This window comes from Silurus meridionalis, chromosome 17 (genome assembly GCF_014805685.1).
Source record: "Silurus meridionalis isolate SWU-2019-XX chromosome 17, ASM1480568v1, whole genome shotgun sequence".
In the NCBI taxonomy this organism is placed as follows: Eukaryota; Metazoa; Chordata; class Actinopteri; order Siluriformes; family Siluridae; genus Silurus; species Silurus meridionalis.
In genome coordinates this window covers 24,011,719-24,031,558 of record NC_060900.1, presented here as the reverse complement: position 1 = coordinate 24,031,558, position 19,840 = coordinate 24,011,719, and the positions used below count along the sequence as shown (strand labels likewise).

General features: G+C 37.1%; 3 protein-coding genes across 3 annotated transcripts; 1 reads left to right on the top strand and 2 right to left on the bottom strand.

Moving 5' to 3' along the window:
* Window positions 1-3,984: 3,984 nt before the first annotated feature.
* Window positions 3,985-10,830, top strand: tpk2 (thiamin pyrophosphokinase 2). Its single transcript, XM_046870967.1, has 8 exons — window positions 3,985-4,195; window positions 7,580-7,818; window positions 8,620-8,683; window positions 8,891-9,021; window positions 9,339-9,457; window positions 9,672-9,804; window positions 10,336-10,432; window positions 10,676-10,830. Exons 1-8 carry the CDS (start codon window positions 4,120-4,122, stop codon window positions 10,720-10,722), a joined length of 906 nt encoding a protein of 301 aa, XP_046726923.1. The 5' UTR covers window positions 3,985-4,119; the 3' UTR covers window positions 10,723-10,830.
* On the bottom strand, window positions 10,831-14,459 carry rhoaa (ras homolog gene family, member Aa). Its single transcript, XM_046870969.1, has 5 exons — window positions 14,357-14,459; window positions 13,096-13,251; window positions 12,881-13,001; window positions 12,078-12,208; window positions 10,831-11,965 (listed from the first exon to the last, which is right to left on the bottom strand). Exons 2-5 carry the CDS (start codon window positions 13,249-13,251, stop codon window positions 11,792-11,794), a joined length of 582 nt encoding a protein of 193 aa, XP_046726925.1. The 5' UTR covers window positions 14,357-14,459; the 3' UTR covers window positions 10,831-11,791.
* A 1,078-nt stretch (window positions 14,460-15,537) lies between these two features.
* ndufb11 (NADH:ubiquinone oxidoreductase subunit B11) lies at window positions 15,538-18,614 on the bottom strand. The gene is made up of 3 exons (XM_046870968.1): window positions 18,369-18,614; window positions 16,042-16,172; window positions 15,538-15,763 (listed from the first exon to the last, which is right to left on the bottom strand). Exons 1-3 carry the CDS (start codon window positions 18,555-18,557, stop codon window positions 15,586-15,588), a joined length of 498 nt encoding a protein of 165 aa, XP_046726924.1. The 5' UTR covers window positions 18,558-18,614; the 3' UTR covers window positions 15,538-15,585.
* Window positions 18,615-19,840: the final 1,226 nt, after the last annotated feature.

Below are 19,840 nucleotides of genomic sequence, written 5' to 3'. Positions count from 1 at the left end.
AATTGTACTTCAGTGTGTATGAGTGTGTATGAATGTGTATAATGTATAGCAGGGGTGCACACACTTTTTACCAAGTCAAAATAATCTACCTACTATAAAAATGCATAAATAAATATCTTTTTTTTTTTTAAATCATGCGATCTACCTACACTACCTTCGCGGTATATATTGTTTGTATAAGTATATGAATATATAGTCTTTATGATTGTATATTATGTGTCTGAGTGTGTATAAGTGTCGAGTGTATAACATATGTATGTATATATATATATATATATATATATATATATATATATATATATATATATATATATATATATATATATATAGGTTTTTATTTTGCATGATAATTCATTTGCCTGCATAATAAGATGAAAAATGCAGTTTCATTGTTCAGTCTATATTTAAAGGTGAGTGTTTGTGTTAAAGGCAGTGGTCTATACCTTTACTTACTGAAGAAAAATCAGACAACCTCAAAGGTGTAAAGTGACTTTATTCAATTACATTTTATTTGTATAGTGCTTTTAATACTGGATATTAAGATTTAATTTTACTACATAAATTGACAGAGATAACTTATTAAATCTCATGGGGCACTTTTTAGCAGTCAATGGACCTGGAGTGCTAAATCAAATAGTTAGCAAAGTGTCACTACATACACATGCTCTATTTTCTGCCTTTTCTATCCAGAATTGTCTTTTAAAATCATATATTTAGCCTTTGCTTATTTTAGCTAGATTTTATTAGCTAACTGCTTCACTTCCTGTTGTTCAATTCAAAATTAAAGACATTAAATAGAGAACATGTACACAGTCTCCGGCTGCTTCCTGTCTGTCTGTCTGTCTGTCTGTCTGTCTTTAACATATTCTCAACATGTCAGTTTACAAACAAAACCTTACATTTCTATAATAAACATGACCAGAATCTGTAGGATGTGTTTGGAAGGCTTTTGGGCTGACACCACACTGTTTGTCTATTAAGTGTGAATCACTGGCTCCAAGGTTGATCTACACACACACACACACACACACACCATACATATATATAGTTGTTGGAGCCAGACATGTCCAAAATACAACTGAGCTCACATGAGGACGAATTTTTCACAGCCAAAATAAACATCGCAAATTGTGGAGGAGTGACTAGAGACAGAGCTCAAACCTCAGACTCTGCTCATATCTACACACACTCTCACTTTAGCATTAAATACAATTATTCTAATAATTATTAACTGTGTATTAAAGAAAACTGAACAAGAGCTAGTGAGATGAGACTCTCTGAGTCAGCCATCTTCAGAGTGAATCTTAACACTAATCATAATAACTGCCTAAAATCCTAAAAAATAACTGCCTAAAATAAGAGGTGGGAAATAAAGAAGTACAAATACTTTGTTACTGTACTTAAGTAGATTTTTCTGGTATTAGTACTTTACGTCACTATTTATTTTTCTGACAACTTTTTCCAAAACAGACTCGTTAATTTAGTTTTGATCTATTTGGTGAAATGTCAATATTTTTCTTCTCACTGCACCATTTTCAGACCATTAACCTGTTTCCTGTCATTGCGCGGCTTTTTCAATCCACTGGTGTATCATTTCCTGGCCCTCACACACCACAGACATAGACTAGTTTATGAAGCTAATAATAAGCAGGCAGAAGGCAACAAGAAGTTTGGGGTTAACGTGGATGAGACAGAGGGAGTCAGTGATGTAAACATGACTGAGAACAGAGACATTCCTGATCACCTGATCAACATTATCTTTGCTCTGCTTGTCTTTTAGACGGTGGATGTTCAGCCTGAATACATTTATTAGGTAACAAAATTGTAAATTCGTTTTGTGTTAATATATTAATTAAGGCTGTCAAAATGCAAATTCATTTTAACAGCACTGGTTTTATTAACGCACGATTAATGCAGGGTGCATTTCTGTTTGACCATTTTAAATAAAAATATAAATAAATAAATAAATAAATAAATAAATAAATAAATAAATAAATAAATAAATAAATAAATGTAAAAGAGGCGAAATTAAAACCTACAGTGCAACACACATTTATTCACAATGTCTTTTCTTTGCTCAAATGTAAAAAATAAATAAATAAGCTTCTCCGGAAAATCATTTTTAATCAGTAGACATTTGTTTTACGGATGCGCCAAGTCTCAAATCAGCACCAAACTCTGCCACGACGCACACAATTATCCCTCTGGGGGTCGACAAACGCACTGGCTCGTTTTGTAGCATTTTTTCCTCATAACGCAAAATTAACATAAATTACAGCCTTTTTGATTGCACAGACAAGAGCAATACATCATTTAAACCTGTAAAAAGTCTACTTTTATTTGTACACACTCATAATAACAGTAAAACGTTGTGATTTTATAAAATAAAGAAAACAGACAGAGGGCGCTCTCTGCCATCTCTGTCGTCTCTCTTCACAGACACACAAATAAAACACTGAATCTCAGTGAATATTTGCCTCACATACATAATAAATATATGTATAAAAAGCTCGCAATGCCTACTATTTAGGTAACACCTGATTAACCGCCCGTGTGGAAACATAGCAAAGGTTTCGTTTGGTGTCCTGATCATTTAAAACATCATAATTACTTTAAAACATTTACATTTCTTCATGCTCTATGTTGAGTTTGGTTTCACGAATAATCAACATGCATTTGCATAAAGCATCAATATTTGCTAATGCTCATGTTGATTAGAGTATTAAAAAATTGAAAAGTATTATTTTAGGATACATTTAGAACAGCACGATTAAATATTTAAGCAATTGTCGGCCCTAATATTAATATGACGTGGCGTGCAGTTACCAGCGTGACACTAAAACAGGTAGTAGTTATCGCTTCTTTTTACTTAAGTACATGTCAGAGCCCAAACTTCTTTACTTTACTAGAGTGAAAAGGTTTAGTCGGTGCTTAAACTTTTCCCCCGAGTATTTTTTAAACATGAGTATTTTTACTTCTACTTAACTGAAGGATGTGTGTACTTTTGCCACCTCTGCCTAAAATAATTAGTAAAAGAAAAAAGTCATGTACATGTCAGGATTTTTACCACATAAATTGTGGAGTGTTATCTTCGAGGATACATATATTTAACCTTTATATAAAGAGTCTCCAGTGTCAGTGCTTTTTAACAGTAAGTCATAAATCTGTACATTTTAGAAACGTGAATATGCAAACTGTATATTTTTTATCTTATTAGCATCTAAACAAAAAACAAGTCTAATGAGAGAATAACTGTTTATAGCTGCTATAACGTACGTGCTAGCTGAAATTAGCTTTCACAACATTCAAATTCATTGTAAGCAGTAAATTGCATCGTTTTTCACCTTTTTCGCGAAAAAGATATAATTAGGGAGGCCTCCATTTTCAATTAGCAACAAGCTAGCCAGCTAACCATGCTAGTTAATGTGTATTTTGTGATTGATCTAAAGCGGGATGGGTTTTAATCAATCAAATAGAACACGAGACATGATTTTATAGAAAATCTAGAGATTCAGAAAGTCTACTATTTAATATTGTGCTTAGTGGTTAAGGCATTGGATTTAGATCTGAGGGGTGTGAGTTCAAATCCCAGCCACACCAAGCTGCCACTCCTGGTCCCTGAGCAAGGCCCTTAACCTCAAAGCTGTATGAATGAGAAACATTTTTGCTATGGATAAGGGCGTCTTCCAAATGCCATAAATGTACATGTAAATTATAGATTATTTGTGATTCTTGGAAGGTGGTAGCTTAATGGTTATGGCTTTGAGTTACTAAGCTGCCAGTGTTGGGCCCTTGAGCAAGGCCCTTAACCCTCTCTGCTGCAGGGGTGCTGCATAAAGGCTGACCTCAGCTTCCAAATAAACTGAAGAAAACTAATTTCACTGTGCTGTAATGTAAATGTGACATCAACGCAATTTGCTTTCTTCCTTTTTGAATCAAACACCATGTCTATTTTGTCGCCGCCTGGTGGTCATTCATGTTCACTGTAGCTGGACTGAAAATGGCGTCTGCTGTGAGTTAAGAGTTTTCAGTCTTGTCACTCATTCTATCGCTCATTGGCTTTAAAAAAAGGATTTTATTATCAATTTATTAGTGTAGGAATCAACGAAAGGCCTGACGATGAACACGACGTTGTTGTCGTGGTCGGAAAAGACCCTACAGCTTCTCCGCCGGATGAACAGCTTTTATTTGCCAGGTGTGTATCCCGGGCGGTGTTGTAACGTTTTACTGTAACGCCGAATATCTTGCACCCGCCTGGACTTCCGGTTTCTGTCGGCGGCTGTAGATACATAAATATGTCGTTCTACTTTTAATAACGAATAAATAAACCACGAAATATATAAAAACACAATGTATTATTTTATCCTAGAAAATGCTTATAATTAAATTCCCTTATTCCACAATTTATTTTTATCCGTTTTTTTTATATACACATCCAAAAATAAAAGAACAATTACATATCGTTGTTAAAAAAATATTTTTTATTCAGATTGAGTATTTCTTATTCAAGCCTTTTTATTTATTTTTTCTTTTTTTAACATCAGGCGATATTAAAGCCACCAAAAAGGTCCTTCAGATGGGATGCAGAATAAACCAGTGAACCGAAAACATTGTGTTTTTCAAATCACTATACTTATTGTTTACTCACTGCTCAGTGATTGAAACTAATTTTTCATTATTTATGATTAATGATCCTTTCTAGACTCGGTATCTAAGACACACACACACACACTGAACACTGAGATTGTTATACACTAGAGATGGCCAAAGCTCAGGTGCATCCTGTTTCCACTGATCATCCTTGAGATGTTTCTGCAACTTGACTGGAGTTCACCTGTGGAAATTCATTTGATTGGACATGATATGGAAAGGCACACACCTGTCTGTATGAGGTCCCACAGTTCACAGTGCATGTCAGAGCACAAAGCAAGCCATGAAGTCCAAGGAATTGTCTGTAGACCTCTGAGACAGGATTGTATTGAGACAGAGATCTGAGAAGTGATTTAGTCAGTGGGGTGACCAAGAACCTGAAGGTTACTCTGAAAGGGCTTAAGCTCTGTGGAGAGAGGAGAACCTTCCAGAAGAACAACCATCTCTGCAGCACTCCACCAATCAGGCCTGTATGGTGAAATGACCAGATGGAAGCTCAGTAAAAGGCACATGTTGGCCCACCTGGAGTTTGCCAAAAAGGCACCTGTAAGACTCTGAGTCCATGAGAAACTGAAATGGAACTCTTTGGCCTAAATGGCAAGCGTCAAGTCTAGGGGAAAACAGGCACCTGGCCAATACCGTACCATGTTTTTCAGCAGCAGAAACTGGGAGACTAGTCAGGATGTTCAGCAATGTACAGAGACATACTTGATGAATGCCTGCTCCAGAGTGCTCTGAACCTCAGAATGGGGTGTCCTTTCATCTTCCAACAGGACTACGACCCAAAGCACACAGCTAAGATAACAAAGGAGTGGCTACAGGACGACTCTGTGAATGTCCCTAAATGTCCAGCCAGAGCCCAGACTTGAACCCAATTAAACATCTCTGGCGAGATCTGAAAATGGCCGTGCACCAACGCTCTCCATCCAACCTGATGGAGCTTGAGAGGTTCTGCAAAGAAGAATGGGAGAAACTGCCCAAAAAAACCTGTGCCAAGCTTGAAGCATCCAACTCAAAAAGACTTCAGGCTGTAAATGGTGCCACGGGTGCTTTAATAAAGTATTGAGCAAAGACTTTAAATACTTACACTACATTGCCAAAAGTATTGGGTCACCTGGTCATAAGTATGGTATGTGATTTTAAACATTGCATTCCACATTTAGTCCCAATTGCTCTTATAATTCCCTTCACTCTTCTGGGAAGATGTTCCACTAGATTTTGGAGTTTGCTTATGGATATTTGTGTTCATCAGACACAAGGGTGTTATGAAAGTCAGGTATTGATGTAGGTCAGGAGGCCTGGGGTGCAGTCAGTGTTCACATTTATCCCGAAGGTGTTCAGTAGGGATGAGATCAGAACTCTATAGCAGGCCACTCAAGATCTTTCTCTCCAAAGCATGTAAAGCAGATCTTCAAGGAGCTCATTTTGTGCACATGGGCATTGCGATGCTGGAACAGGTTTTGGGTTTCCAAGTTCAAGTGAATGCGAAATAGTATTTTAGCGCATCTAAAGACGTCCTGTACAATTGAGTGCCTCCAGCTTTGAGGTAACAGTTTGGTAAAAGAACCACATGTAGCAGTAAAGGTCATGTGACCCAATACTTTTGGCAATATAGTGCAATATATACTCTTTTATTTATTTATTTATTTTTTTTTAAATGTGCAAAGATTTCAAATACACTTCTCTCGTGTTGTCATTATGGTGTATTCTTTGTAGAATTTTGAGGAAATTAATTAATTTAATCCATTTTAGAATAAGACTGTAACATAACAAAAAGTAAAAAAAAAGTGAAGCGCTGTGAAAACGTCCTGAAAGCACTGTACACACTGGACACATAGATTGAGAAAACTGCTAAGTGCCAATTTCTTCATAAACCTTCTATCAATTGACCTTTTTGATCTGTTCCTTCACCATTACACCAACTCAGTTTATTAAGAAAACAATGTTTAATAGCAACAGCTTGTCTCAGGTCGAGTCATGCAATAAATCTGACATGTGCAACCAGTTAACTGATTAAATATCCACATACATAATCCCTGTGATCTCCCAGATGAAGGTTAGTTTTAAAGTAACCAACATTTTAATGTTTAACACTTTATGAATGACTCTTAATTGTATCCTAATTCAGTTACTTGGTGTTTGGTAATGAAGGGATACTTTGCATCAGCAACACCGACTCAATGACAAACAAGTCATTCATAAGAAGACGACTGATGGCACCTGCATTCATAGCAGGTAGTTGACAACTAATGAGTCATTTGATTATTATTCAAATATAAATATTTGTAATTGTAATATTATAAATATAATAATATGTTATGTGTCAGGTAGACATTCATGAAATGGGATGCAAAATCATGATCCTACTAAACAGCTACTTGAATTACAATATTCGGCAATCAAATATTTATTTATGAATCATTAGAGACCAATTTGAAAGCTGGCAGCTGCACGTTTCTTCACCACCTTCTTTCATATGGATACATTTTCTTTTCTGATCTCAAGTCTGGGCAAAATACTGAGTGGGCACCAATCAGAGGCTACATTTTTATGATGTCATCATGTAGACTTCTTACACAGAATTTTAAAAATACAAAACACTAAAGTATTTGGATACAAAATATGAAGTCATTTGCATCAACTATATCAAATACAAAATAGTATTTTATATTTTAAACAAGCATTTGAAATACATGTATCATAAATCATGCCCATTTCTGTTTATGGGATATGTCCTGGAACAACTTGGCTTTATTTGCTGAGTGAAGTCACAACTCTGGATTCCGAACACAATCCTGGATTTTGGAATGAACATTTACCTCAAAATTTTAATACTAAATTTTAATCTGAATGAATCCCATGTGATTAAATTTACGTGTGAATAAATGTCATTTATGTTTTTGTTTATTTGTTCGTTTCATTTATGCAGGTTCAAGTTTAGAGAAATGTCTGCGGTTTGAAGTTGGAGGTCAGCAGGTCGGCTGGATTCGGCCAAACGTGGCGTCAGTGCTGCGGCGTTACCCGGAGGTGTTCTGCACAGTAGGGGGCGCGGTGGAGCTCTGTCCCACATTGGACACCTACGAACAAAGGACGCAGGCAGTGGAGGTTGTTCTGCAGGCGCTCAGAGAGGAGGCGGAGTTTATGTGTCTAAAGGGGTGGAGAAATGAGGTGAGAGCCATGAATATTTCCCAAAAACCTAATCTTTGGGTTTCAGCATTTTAATATAAAATGCTTTCTGTATATTTTTGTTCGAGATCTTTTTTTTATAGTCTCAAACAATCTCTGGAGCCTTAAATGTTCTTCTGCATGATTTCAGATGGTTTTGGTTATCTCGGATCTCCTTCATAATCTGAGCTGTTCTTTGTAATATAAATTATACTTTATCATCTTTATGATATAATCCACAACCTGATGTTCCATATAATCTACAGTTTTCTGTTTCATATAATATTTCAGTTTTAAATATTTGCAAACTGAAATTTCCCACATAATTGCAGATGTTACCTGGAGTCTAATATGTAATATGGTTGAGTACTTCAGGTTAGACAAGATGGTCTGTATAATCTAAGAGGTTCTCCATATCATAATGTACTCTATGTGATCTGAGAGGTTCTTTGTAATCTGAACTATTATTTGTTATAGTCTAAAACATTTTTATAGTCTGAACTGTTCTCTGTAATTTGATACGTTCTGGGTAATGTCTTCATGATATACAGCTGTTCTTTATCATCTGAGATGTTCTTCTGAGTTCATCTATGATATCTAGACTGGTCTTTGTAATCTGAAATATTCTTTCAAATACAAACTGTTTTTCCTAATCTGAGATTTCCTCTGTAATCTGAGACCTTCGTCGTAATCTGAACTGTTCTTTATAGCTTTTGCCTGTTTACTGAAGGATTTTAAAAGTTCTGTTTTTTACACTGCTCAAGTGATAAACTGATGATGTTTCTGCATCACTTTTTTCTGTAGAAATATGCAGTTATGCCAAAGTTCTGTGATGCCCCACTGATGCACATGGAAAGAGCAGCGACGAGTACGTGTTCATAGGCCACACACCCTGAACTCTTCACTGATTGTTTTCATTTTAGAGTACATTTTTTTCAGTGCTTTTTGAAACTGAAGTATAAATACTAAATAAAACAAAACATTTCAAGAAAATGTAAAACAACATTATAGCGGTTTTCTATTAACTCGGTTTGAGCTAATCACTGTCAAATGTTTTGTGTGTATCATGGCACAGGTCTGTTCGGGGTGAAGCGTTACGGTGTCCACGTTAATGGATTCAGCCGAGATGGAGATGGTAAACTGAGCATGTGGCTCGGGAGGAGGTCCAACACTAAACAAACGTATCCTGGAAAACTGGACAATCTGGTACACACATACACACAAATACAAACACATGTCCTCGACTATGTCAACATAGCATGAGATTACAGCAGTGTGTGAGATTAGCCTGAGGCATTTAATATGAGATTAGCATATTTTTGGAGTAATCTTTCCATGAGGTTGGAATAGTGTTGGCATGAGATTAGTGTGAGTTTAGCCAAAGATTGGAATAATGTTAGTATGAGATTTGGATATTTTACCCTGAGATATAAACGGGTACTATTAGCATGATAAGAATTAAATTGTTGCATTGTTAGCATGAATTAAAACAAGTCTCAGAACACGTGTGTGTGTGTGTATAGGCAGCAGGAGGGCTAGCAGCCGGTTGCAGTGTTAAATACACATTGGTGAAAGAGTGTGAGGAGGAAGCGTGCATCCCTCCAACACTGGCAGAGAAAGCACGACCTGTAGGAACCATCAGGTATGTCATCCTGATTTTCCTCTCTTGCCCTAACCATTTTGGTAACCACGGCTACAGGTGTAACGGATTAGATCTTTTGTTTTATGTATAGATATTTATAAAACCAGTAGAAGCAGACAGATTTGATTCTCAGGGTTCAGGCAGCCTTGATTCTTGGGGTTCTTGTCAGGGTTTTGTAGATATTCGGTGCCTTAATAACATCTTTACTCTCCAGCTACACGTACGAGGATGACGAGGGCGTGTTCCCTGAGTGCCAGTTTGTGTTTGATTTGGAGCTCCCGATCGATTTTAAACCTCAGATTGGAGACGGAGAAGTGCAGGAGTTTTATTTCTACCCCATCGACAAGGTTACAACATCTTTAATACACTACACGGCCAAACTTTTGTGCACCCCTGACCCATTTCTTACACATTTGGGCAGATTTATTTCACCTTTGCTGTTCTAATAAGCTTTTACATATTTCTATGATGGCTTTCCACTAGATCTTTGGGCATGGGTATGGGAATTAGTGTTCATTCAGCTACAAGAGCATTTGTGAGATCAAACACTGATGTTAGGATGTTGAGGAGGTGCCAGTTCCAGTTCATTCCAATATGGGGTCGAGGACGTCAGGGTTCTGTGCGGGAGAGTTATTTGACTCCAACAAGCATGCTTTTATGGAGCATTTGATGGTCATAGGTGCACATACTTTTGGCCAACTCACGTACATCTTCCAGGAATGTTCAATTGTTAAACATTACAGCAATTTACACAACAGAGTGCATTGAAAAATCTTGACAAGGTGATGCTTTTGTAGATGGATATTTAAAAACTACTTGGTTTGTAACACAAGCATTTCATCTGCATGATTTTTGTGTGTGTGTGTGTTTGTGTAAAGGTAAAGGAACTGGTCATAAGTGAGGAGTTTAAGCCAAATTGTGCCATGGTGGTGCTGGATTTCCTCATCAGACACTCAGTCATTGAACCAGACTCAGGTGGGTTAAACGGATTAGCATGAACTTAATGTTAGCATGAGATTTATTATTACAGTTTTCATGTGATTAGAGTGAGACTAGAGTCATTTAACATCAGATTAGCATGAGTATGAGATTCATGCTAGCATGTTAACCTCATGTCCCCATGTAAAACTCACTTTGTCACGTTATTTTATTTTTATTTTTTTTTATCTGAGCTTACACCTCGTCTCTAACGCCATTTATGAACTTTTTTTTTTCCAGAGCCATTTTATCAGGAGTTTGTCGCTGGGCTGCACAGATCATTATAGGACACAAGGGATTTCCTCACTCTAACCGAAAAACACACTGCTGCAAAATATTAACCTCAGAATCAAACTCCAAAACCAAGACTGAAATAAAACTAGAGTACAAGGTGACCGGGTTACACAGTTTATTTTCCATCTGCTTTTGTATACAAAAAGACGTGTCAAAATCTTTTCATTTAATAACAAATTGGAAAAAAACACCAGAAATCATGTGTTTTAATAGTATGGTATTAAAGAACTCTGGGGGGAAAAAAATCCTGATTTGTTTCTAACTATCTTAAAATCTTAAAACATTGTTTTGTAGGATAAAAAGGTGATGAAAGTGATACAGAAAAAGCCATCAGAATGTCGTGTAACTGTTAAAGCACAGACAGGAAGTAAAAAACACCAGGGAAAATATATAGAAATATATAATATATATATATATAATATAAAACTCTGAGACACGGTGTCCTTACAGCTGAAACAGTGGACAGACGGTGAACATCTGGAGCTGCAGGTTCGAGTTTCTTCGCTCTAATCGACCTGAAACAGCTTTTGTTACAGTACATAATCGAGCGTATAAAAAAGTGAGGTGTTAGTATTGTTACGGCTAAATGCGCTTGACTCTGGAGTGAATAAACCTCCAAATTACTGAGTGTACTTCAGAGTGTGCAAGACTACAGCACTGATCATGTTAAACACCACTATTGTGTGTGTGTGTGTGAGTGTGTTTTGCGTGAGTGAGTGTGTGTGTGTGTAAAATGAGCAGTTCTCCAAATGAAATAGACCACATGATTCCTTCCATCCATTATGGTTCTAAACAGCTGATGGAAGCACATGACTGTTCTCAAACTCATGAGCGTTGCTATAGGAACAGCAAGGGGAGGAAAAACGGCTCAATCCCTTTTACATTGTTACCCCACTCTCTTTGGCCTGCTTTGCCCCCCCCAGCTGTTTATCTTACCCCCGGGGACACTCACTTTTACTCTCTTTCCACCCTTCCCTCCCCTCACTTCTGCATTTTTCCCTATCAATGGTCTGTATATCTGTCCCTCCCTCCCATACTCCCTTGTTATTCCCTTATCTTCCTTTATAGAAGAGCACAAGCATTCTTCTTGCTACGTTTCTTGGCCTGCAGCGCCGCCCTTGTGGCCATTTCAAACACTTCCCGCACACCATCTTTAGTTTTGGCAGAACACTCTAGATAGCCGGAGGCGTTGATGCGGTTGGCCATGTCTCTGCCCTCTTCTCCTTTAACAGGCTCCTGTTCATGAAAGAAAGATAACACTGTTGACTAAAATTAGCATAGCAAAATGAGCTTTAAGTTCATCAATCTTAAATATCGTACTCAAAAAGTTCCACTGATCGGTAATGACCTGTTTCATTTTGGCAAGCTCTCTCCGGGTGTGTTCGTCATTCCGAAGGTCCTTTTTGTTTCCCACCAAGATGATGGGAACATTCGGACAGAAATGCTTAACCTCTGGGGTCCATTTCTCTGGAATGTTCTCTGTAAGGAGAAAAATACAATAAGTATAATTAAACACTGAGACAATAGTCTAAGCTTGGCCTAGCCTAAGCTTAGCCTAACAGAGTGTAAAACCAATGGACTAGAACTATCCAATGAGAATGGGTGTAATCAAGTGGAAGATCCCAAGAGACTGGTAATAACTTTATGACAGGAGCAATAACTAATAGACAGAACCAAGCCCCAGAACTCCTAAAACTGGGGAAATAAAAAAGCATCAGATCCTCGGACTAAACAAGAGCCAGAACACCAAGGACTGGGAATAACCAAGAGTCGGAACCTCAGAGACCAAGAATAACAAAGAATCAAACCTATAGATGGTCAAACTAACCATGAGTCAGTGCCTCAAACTGTGAATACCCAAATGTTAGAAGCCAAAAGACTATAAATAAAAGATCAAAAGACTGGAACTCAACACAAGATTAAAAATCAGAAACTCAAATATTGTTAAGGCTACAAAGACTGAAAATGAGCCAAAAACCAAAGCAAACTGAGAGTCAGAGCCCCACAGACTGAATCTAACTGAAAAATACACAATCTTAAAGACAACAATTAACCATTATTATATACTCCTTAAATCAATTTCTGGTGCCAAAGTGTGTAAACTTCCAGGTCAAGTGTGTTCGAATGCGCAGTTGTGTTTGATGGACTCACCCAGACTGTCAGGGCTGTCAATGGAGAAGCACATGAGGATGACATCAGTGTCAGGGTAAGAGAGTGGCCTCAGTCTGTCGTAGTCTTCCTGTCCTGCTGTGTCCCACAGTGCCAGCTCCACCTAACATACACAAGAGATTAAAAATTTTTTTTTTGCACAACAGACGTTGCACTCGAGCTAACAGAAGTGCGAACACCTTTGTTGAATCACTCACCTGTTTACCATCTACCTCGATATCAGCGACATAATTCTCAAACACTGTGGGGACGTAGACCTCAGGAAACTGGTCCTTACTAAAGACGATGAGCAGACAGGTCTTTCCACATGCTCCGTCTCCGACAATCACCAGCTTCTTGCGAATCGCAGCCATCTGAACATCAGAGCAAAGCGACTTGTCGTTTTGTCCACGGAATATATATATATATATATATATATATATATATATATATATATATATATATATATATATATATATGTGTATATTTGTATAAATGTATTTTTTTTTTTAATAGAACAAATTTGAGAACTCTTTGCAAAATCTACACGTTCATCTAAAGGTGGATTACGGGGACATTTTCACACTTGCAATTTGCTGTGATATATATTTATATATATTAAGTTATATTTGGACAGATTTGACTTCTGTTACATAAATTACAGAATTCAACTAAAATAAAATCTTATTCATGACAACCTGTAAGAGACTTGAGCAAGGTTACTAGAAGATAGCTAATATTTGTGATATGGGTTGTCCAGGGGGCGGTCCTAATTTGCATATTCATAAACTCGGACATTTTTAATAAGCAGACAGATAAGTGGAGGGTGTATAGCCGTTCCTAACCAGTTTTGTTTTTAACCTCAGACATAAATAAAACCAATTCTTATTTTTACACTGATTATTAAACTTTTGTTGCCTTTTCAACACAGGAACAACGTTCGCTAAACGTACTAAAATAAACCCAACGAAGCTAAAATAACCCAACGAGGCGATTTAAGCATTATAACATTATAAAGATTGAAATAATGTAATATTAAAATAATATTTTAGCGTAAACTAAACTATTTTAGCTTAAAATTAACGTGATTCCGCTACGACTCGTTTTATTTACTTTGTTTCGGAAATCAGCATTAGCACCGTTGTTTTTTTGCCACCCATTTTCAGAAATCTCTCCTTCTACATTCGGATTGGCCAAACGCTCAGGAGCTGCCCACCAGTTGGACAGTCTAACTAGCGCGTAAGATCCACTGACCAATCATACGACAGAATGCAGATTTTAAGGAAATACGGGTGGGATACAAACGAATCCAAACTAGCCTCCTTGCTAATTACCGCATTTGTTATGTTGTTTAAAAGTGTACGATACGTCGATAGTTTGTCGGTTGTTGTTTATTATTCATTATATTATAGGTCTCTTTGGCGATTAATTCAATAAGTTCATAACAAAAAAAAAAAAATTTTAAGAGATCATCTTTACCGTTTTGCTGTCGAAGGTCCTCCCGCTTTCTTTTCCTGTTCGCGACCCAAAGACCCCGCCCCCCTAGTCGGACTTCGTTCCTTTCTGACCAATCAGAGCAGAGCTACAGCGGTCCACATACCGGAAGTGCCGTCAGGGTTTTACATTGGAAAAACAAACAGGTAGAGAGAAGTACAAAACATGAACTCATCAATTCGACTAGTTTAGATTTTTATTTATTTATTTCATACCATAAATTGTTTTTGAGTATGTACAATAGTTAATAGTAAATTTAATAAATAAAAACTTTTATTGTATTTTTTATTAGATCTGTAATGTTAAACAACTGCTTACCTTAAGTTTACTTTTTTAGTGCTTAACATTAATTACTTTAATAATACAAAACACAACTTACTAATATTAAAAAACAAGAAATCATTTTATTTTACAATTAATTTTATTTATTTATTTTTATTCTCTGGACAGATTAGTCTAAATTCCACATTTTTGTCTCGAACAGAACTTTGTGTACAACAGAGAACAGTAGAGATGTTAGCAGACTGCCTCATCGCCACAGTCAAACATAGCAGTGAAAACCTAAAGGTCTTGGGTTGTTTTGGAGTAGGAACGAATGGAGACTTATTCCAGGTGAAAGGAACCTACCATTCCATACTTCAGCTCCATGTCATTCATACAAGACTGCAGCTAATTGAAACTGACTTCATCATACAAAAAGACAAGTAGTCGAATTGTACGTCCGAGCTCTGTAAGCCTTATTTAGAACAATCAGCTGGAATCATATCTATCATGATACCCACCCAGTCACTGCACCAAAATCCTATTGAACTGCTCTGGGATGAACTGGATCGCAGGGTCAGAAAGAAAATGTCCAACACCTTTGGCAAGTTGTACAAAAGGCATATCAAAAAATCTCAGCTGAATAATTGGTTAAACAAACTGTCCAGATGCCAAGAGTGTGTAAAGGTGTTATTTATGCGAAGGAACGACTTTTCAGTGAAAATGAACATCTGTACAATTATAGATTTGTTTGGTCAAAGTAAATATTACCGCAAGTTACCTAGTTGCATAGAAACAGTAGGTGTTTCCAAACTTTTGACAGGCACTGTAAAATTTATATGTACTCAAATTATAGTATCAAAATGTTCAAATTTAAAAATAAAAATTGATCATGTGACACGGGATAATAACATAAGGTTTTATTGTGTTTTTCACTAGAATTAAATGTACAGTCAAACAAAAACGAAGAGGAAACTGAGTGGCGAAAGAGATCGGTCATGGTTTACTCGTCTGAGGAAGAAGGAGGCGATCTTGCTCGGGTCGTAGTAGTTCTCATCCATCAGAGGCAGACCCTGAGCCTCTCGGAGTACTATGAGCTGCTCGGCTTCCCGTCGAGCCCACTGCCTCATCCTACGACAAGGGACAGAGTGAAAAACAGGACCCAGGATTAAGTTTATTTAATGTCATCTAAGAGACTTCAGAGACCATAGTGGGTTTTTTTTCGCCATTCGCTGAATTCTGTTACATTTCCCCCATAATTGCAGAAAACACACACACACACACACACACACACACACACACACACACACACACACACACACACACACACGTGCACTCACATTAACGTGAGCTCGTTAGCAGAGGCTGAGGATTACGTTGTGAAGCTGCCATTGAGGCTCATTGCTTACCCGTGATCTGGTAAATAGTGGATGAAGGTTCCCCCGACCACGATGGCCATGGAAATGCCGAAGAAAAAAGCCAACCTCATGTTCCACTCATCTACAAATGGGTCGTCTGAAAAGCCATGGTAGTCTGGGTTCTGGCAAAAGGAGACAAATTATAAACAAAAAAAATGATTAGCACCCCTTTAAACACTTCCTTTTCCAGGAGCTGGTTTATTTTTCATACCACAAAAACCATCTCTATAATCCTGGATATGTGTGGAGGTTTAATCATCAACATTATTATTTCTAAGACTTTGAGAAGTCTGGTCACTTATTCAAGCTTGTGATTTTTAAAATTAATTCATTTTTAAAGAGTTAAAAATGATTTCTGTAACAAATCTGGTTTCAACTCCTTTATCTTAATTATTGTTTCATATTGATGCTGCTAGAATTCTTAAATACTTTATAATGCAACCTTTTGTATTCAGAACCTGGGGTCAGCCATGATACAGCACCCCTGGATCACAGAAGGTTAAGGGCCTCTCAAGGGCCCAAGATGGCAATACCCAGCATTTTAACTATTGAGCTACCACTTCCCCACCTGCTCGGTGTATAAATAGTATAGACTAATATATAGTAAACTGTATGCCGCAAATGTAAACGGCGTTGTGTAAAACAAGGGCGTGTCTGGGGTCTGTCTTTGCAAATGACAGCATTGATTATTCATGGATTTCATCATGCTTCTCATGTGTCTTCAGAGTTGATGATACGTCCTATAAGTGCACTCTGCCCTCAGCATCCTGCTTTATAAGATTGCACCAGTAACAATTGACAGGTTCTCATCTTATTCCTTTATTTTCGAGTACTGTTGAAACTCGACGGGGTCAGTAATATAAACTATAAACTAAATCTCATTAGAGCTAAAGCGGAACGAGAGTTTACTTCTCATCTTCTGATGTTACAAACATTGAAACTCATTGTTTGGATATAAATGCAACAGTACTAAAGGTTTTAGTTTTAACCTTTTTTTCCTCCACATCTTAGCTGGAGAAGTGGCAGCTCAGTGGTAAGATATGGACTCAGAAGGTCATGAGTTCAAAATCCCAGCATGAACAAGCCGCCACTGCTGGGCCCCTAAGCAAGGCCCTAACCCCTTAACTGCTCAGTTTTTTTTTTAAAGAGAATTTAAAGTCACTCTGGATAAGGGCATCTGCCAAATGTAAATATTTAATAATAAAATGACAGTAAATGATAAAACTATTGTCTGAACAAAAGGAGTAAAACAGGTTGTTATTTATAAATACATAAATGTTGTTGAATGAATTTTTTTCTTCACAATTGTATTTTCTTCTGCAGGAGGCCCACACACACTCTGCATACAATCTCTCCCTTTTCTAAAGCATCTGTTCATTTTGTGTTTTCAGGACACATTTAATTGCATCAATCAAATACTCCCCACCCCTACCCAACATTAGGGGTCATCTGCAAAGAAAATGAGACTGATCAGATGACATGGACATCAGACATGGACATAAAAAAGCAAAGGAGCGTCTGTAAAACAGGAAAAGACCCCATATATATCCATACATCCCATATATAGGAATCCAATCCAAATAGGGCCTTGGATCCGTGTATTTCAGTGCCCAAAGAGTATCATTACATTTAACATTGTGTGTGTGTGTTGCATGAAAATAATCAGAGACCACATGGTGCAATACTTTTACTGTCTCCTGAAGTGAATTGGTTTCCCTCCGTGCTTCATTCCTCACAGTCATACTTTTTATCCTTTACAGTTACACGAAAGTTAGTCTCTGTTCTTGCTTCTGTTATAGTAGCTATAAACGGATTCTTTGTTTGTCTTGAAATTGAGAAGACACAGAAAAATGCAGCAAAAAAACTGAAAACTCTTCTGCCCTGAAGATGTTGGACAGATTAAAAAAAAAAAGTCCTGTAAAGCACTGACACTGAAGACTCCTTACATAATACTGGTCTTTAAAACATTACATGCACATCAGTGTGATTAAGCTTTTTCTAGCTGCTGATCTAAAGAATCACTCAATGCCAATCAGTGCAGAGTGCAGAAATAAACCTCCAAATCGAAATAATAACAGTATTATAACGGTGTCATCATTATGAGTTACAGGTTATTGAATGAGGGCGTGTTTGATGACTCCTGAAACGGTTGGAGCAATAGTTTTGGCCTCTTTAAACGGGGGGTCCAACTGCATTACGCAGGATGAACGTCCAATGTGATTAACCTGTAAGCGCTGAGTCTCCTGCCAGCGCGCGGAACTCCATCAACCTACACCTGCACCGAGGGGCTGTCTGATGGTGTCTCTGGTTAAACGCACCTTGTCGAACGGGTTGACCTCTGCGTGTCCGTGGCTGTCGTCCGCGTGGGCCGCCGGCTGCAAATCCGTCACGCTCGCCGCTCCAGCGGCGCTCGAGGTCCGGCTCTGAGACACCCCGCGCCGCAAATGCGCTGAATGAAGCCGAACCCGGCACAAACCGGACCAAACCCGGCTCAGCTTAGAAGCCATTTTGCTGTCTGCTCGAGGACAGCAGCAGCCTCTGTCCCGGATGTATATAACTACAACTTCCGGGTCAGATATATGTGCGCGCATATGTATGTATGTATATATATTCAAATTCTTATAAATGTAATTATTTCTGATTGTTTTAGACATTATTTATGAAATACTTACATCTTAATACATATCTTATATTTAAAAATGTACACCACAATGTACACTCCAAGGCTATTAAAAATAATTCCGTCAAGGCGTTTAAAAGTAATGATTTTTGAAGAGATATTACTTAAATAACTTGATATTAATAATACTTCCTTTATTGTGCATCTTTTTGAACAGATAATATTATATACCACCGATTCACAAGAAAGACGTCTAAAACTAAGTCCACAAAAGTAAGAATTAGTATGTTTTATTTTTACAAAGGTATTTTATATACACTATTATTATTCCTTATTATTATTATTATTATTATAAAAGGTATATATGCATTATTTAATGTATAGTATGTTTTTTTTTTTTTTTAGGTATTGTACATTTATAATAAAATAAAGCAAAAAAGTGATTCTGTTGCGCCCTCTAGTGTACGGGAATATAAAACAACGATCAATTACAGGTGTTAATTAAATAAATCTAGTTGTTAAATAGTAAGTATTAAAATAACTTGTTAATTTTACATTATATTCACGCTATTTCTGTGCATGTCTAGAGATATACATTTTAAACGTTACTATATTACATTCTTCTATGTCTGTGATGTGGCCTGGTTATATTTAAAGGGCCTTTTTAAAAATAAAACGTTAAAGCAAGTTTTTTTACACGAGCCTTTTATAAAAGATAACAGCCATTAAAAAGTCTTATATAAAAGATATGGCTCCAACATGTTCAGTAGTCAAAGTAAGGGTTTAACTAGGAAACAGGAAATCTGACGTATTCTGCATCTTTCCTTTATCTTTTTTTTGTAAAAATAAAGTAAACAAAATACAACTCATCATTCAGTGAAGACACATATCAATCTGGCATGCAGAACAATGTAATAATTACTAAAACTTGAGAGTTTTCCCTGTGTGTATTCGTGTGAGGAGTGTGCTCAGCTTTGACATGTTTTCAGCAGCATTAGCAGGAAGTGCATAAACCACAGTTGCTTCAGAGTTTCAGCTCGTTTCCTTCATTATTTTACTTGCCCTACAGCTTAAGATTCAAATCTGAACATAAAAAAAACACAGACTCTTCAGCTTTGGGTGTGCGCATATGTGTGTGTCTGTGTGCATGCTAGCGTGACTGGAGACCAT

Excerpts from the sequence above, each read along its gene's own strand:
- tpk2 (XM_046870967.1), top strand. The coding sequence starts at position 4,120 with ATGAACACGACGTTGTTGTCGTGGTCGGAAAAGACCCTACAGCTTCTC. Across the intron at positions 9,022-9,338 it reads CTGGAAAACTGGACAATCTG|GCAGCAGGAGGGCTAGCAGC; the intron begins GTACACACATAC and ends GTGTGTGTATAG. Across the intron at positions 9,805-10,335 it reads ATTTCTACCCCATCGACAAG|GTAAAGGAACTGGTCATAAG; the intron begins GTTACAACATCT and ends GTTTGTGTAAAG.
- rhoaa (XM_046870969.1), bottom strand. The coding sequence starts at position 13,251 with ATGGCTGCGATTCGCAAGAAGCTGGTGATTGTCGGAGACGGAGCATGT. Across the intron at positions 13,002-13,095 it reads TCGAGGTAGATGGTAAACAG|GTGGAGCTGGCACTGTGGGA; the intron begins GTGAGTGATTCA and ends TGTGTATGTTAG. Across the intron at positions 11,966-12,077 it reads AGCTTGCCAAAATGAAACAG|GAGCCTGTTAAAGGAGAAGA; the intron begins GTCATTACCGAT and ends TTTCATGAACAG.
- ndufb11 (XM_046870968.1), bottom strand. The coding sequence starts at position 18,557 with ATGGCTTCTAAGCTGAGCCGGGTTTGGTCCGGTTTGTGCCGGGTTCGG. Across the intron at positions 16,173-18,368 it reads AGGTCAACCCGTTCGACAAG|AACCCAGACTACCATGGCTT; the intron begins GTGCGTTTAACC and ends TCCTTTTGCCAG. Across the intron at positions 15,764-16,041 it reads CACTATTTACCAGATCACGG|GATGAGGCAGTGGGCTCGAC; the intron begins GTAAGCAATGAG and ends CCCTTGTCGTAG.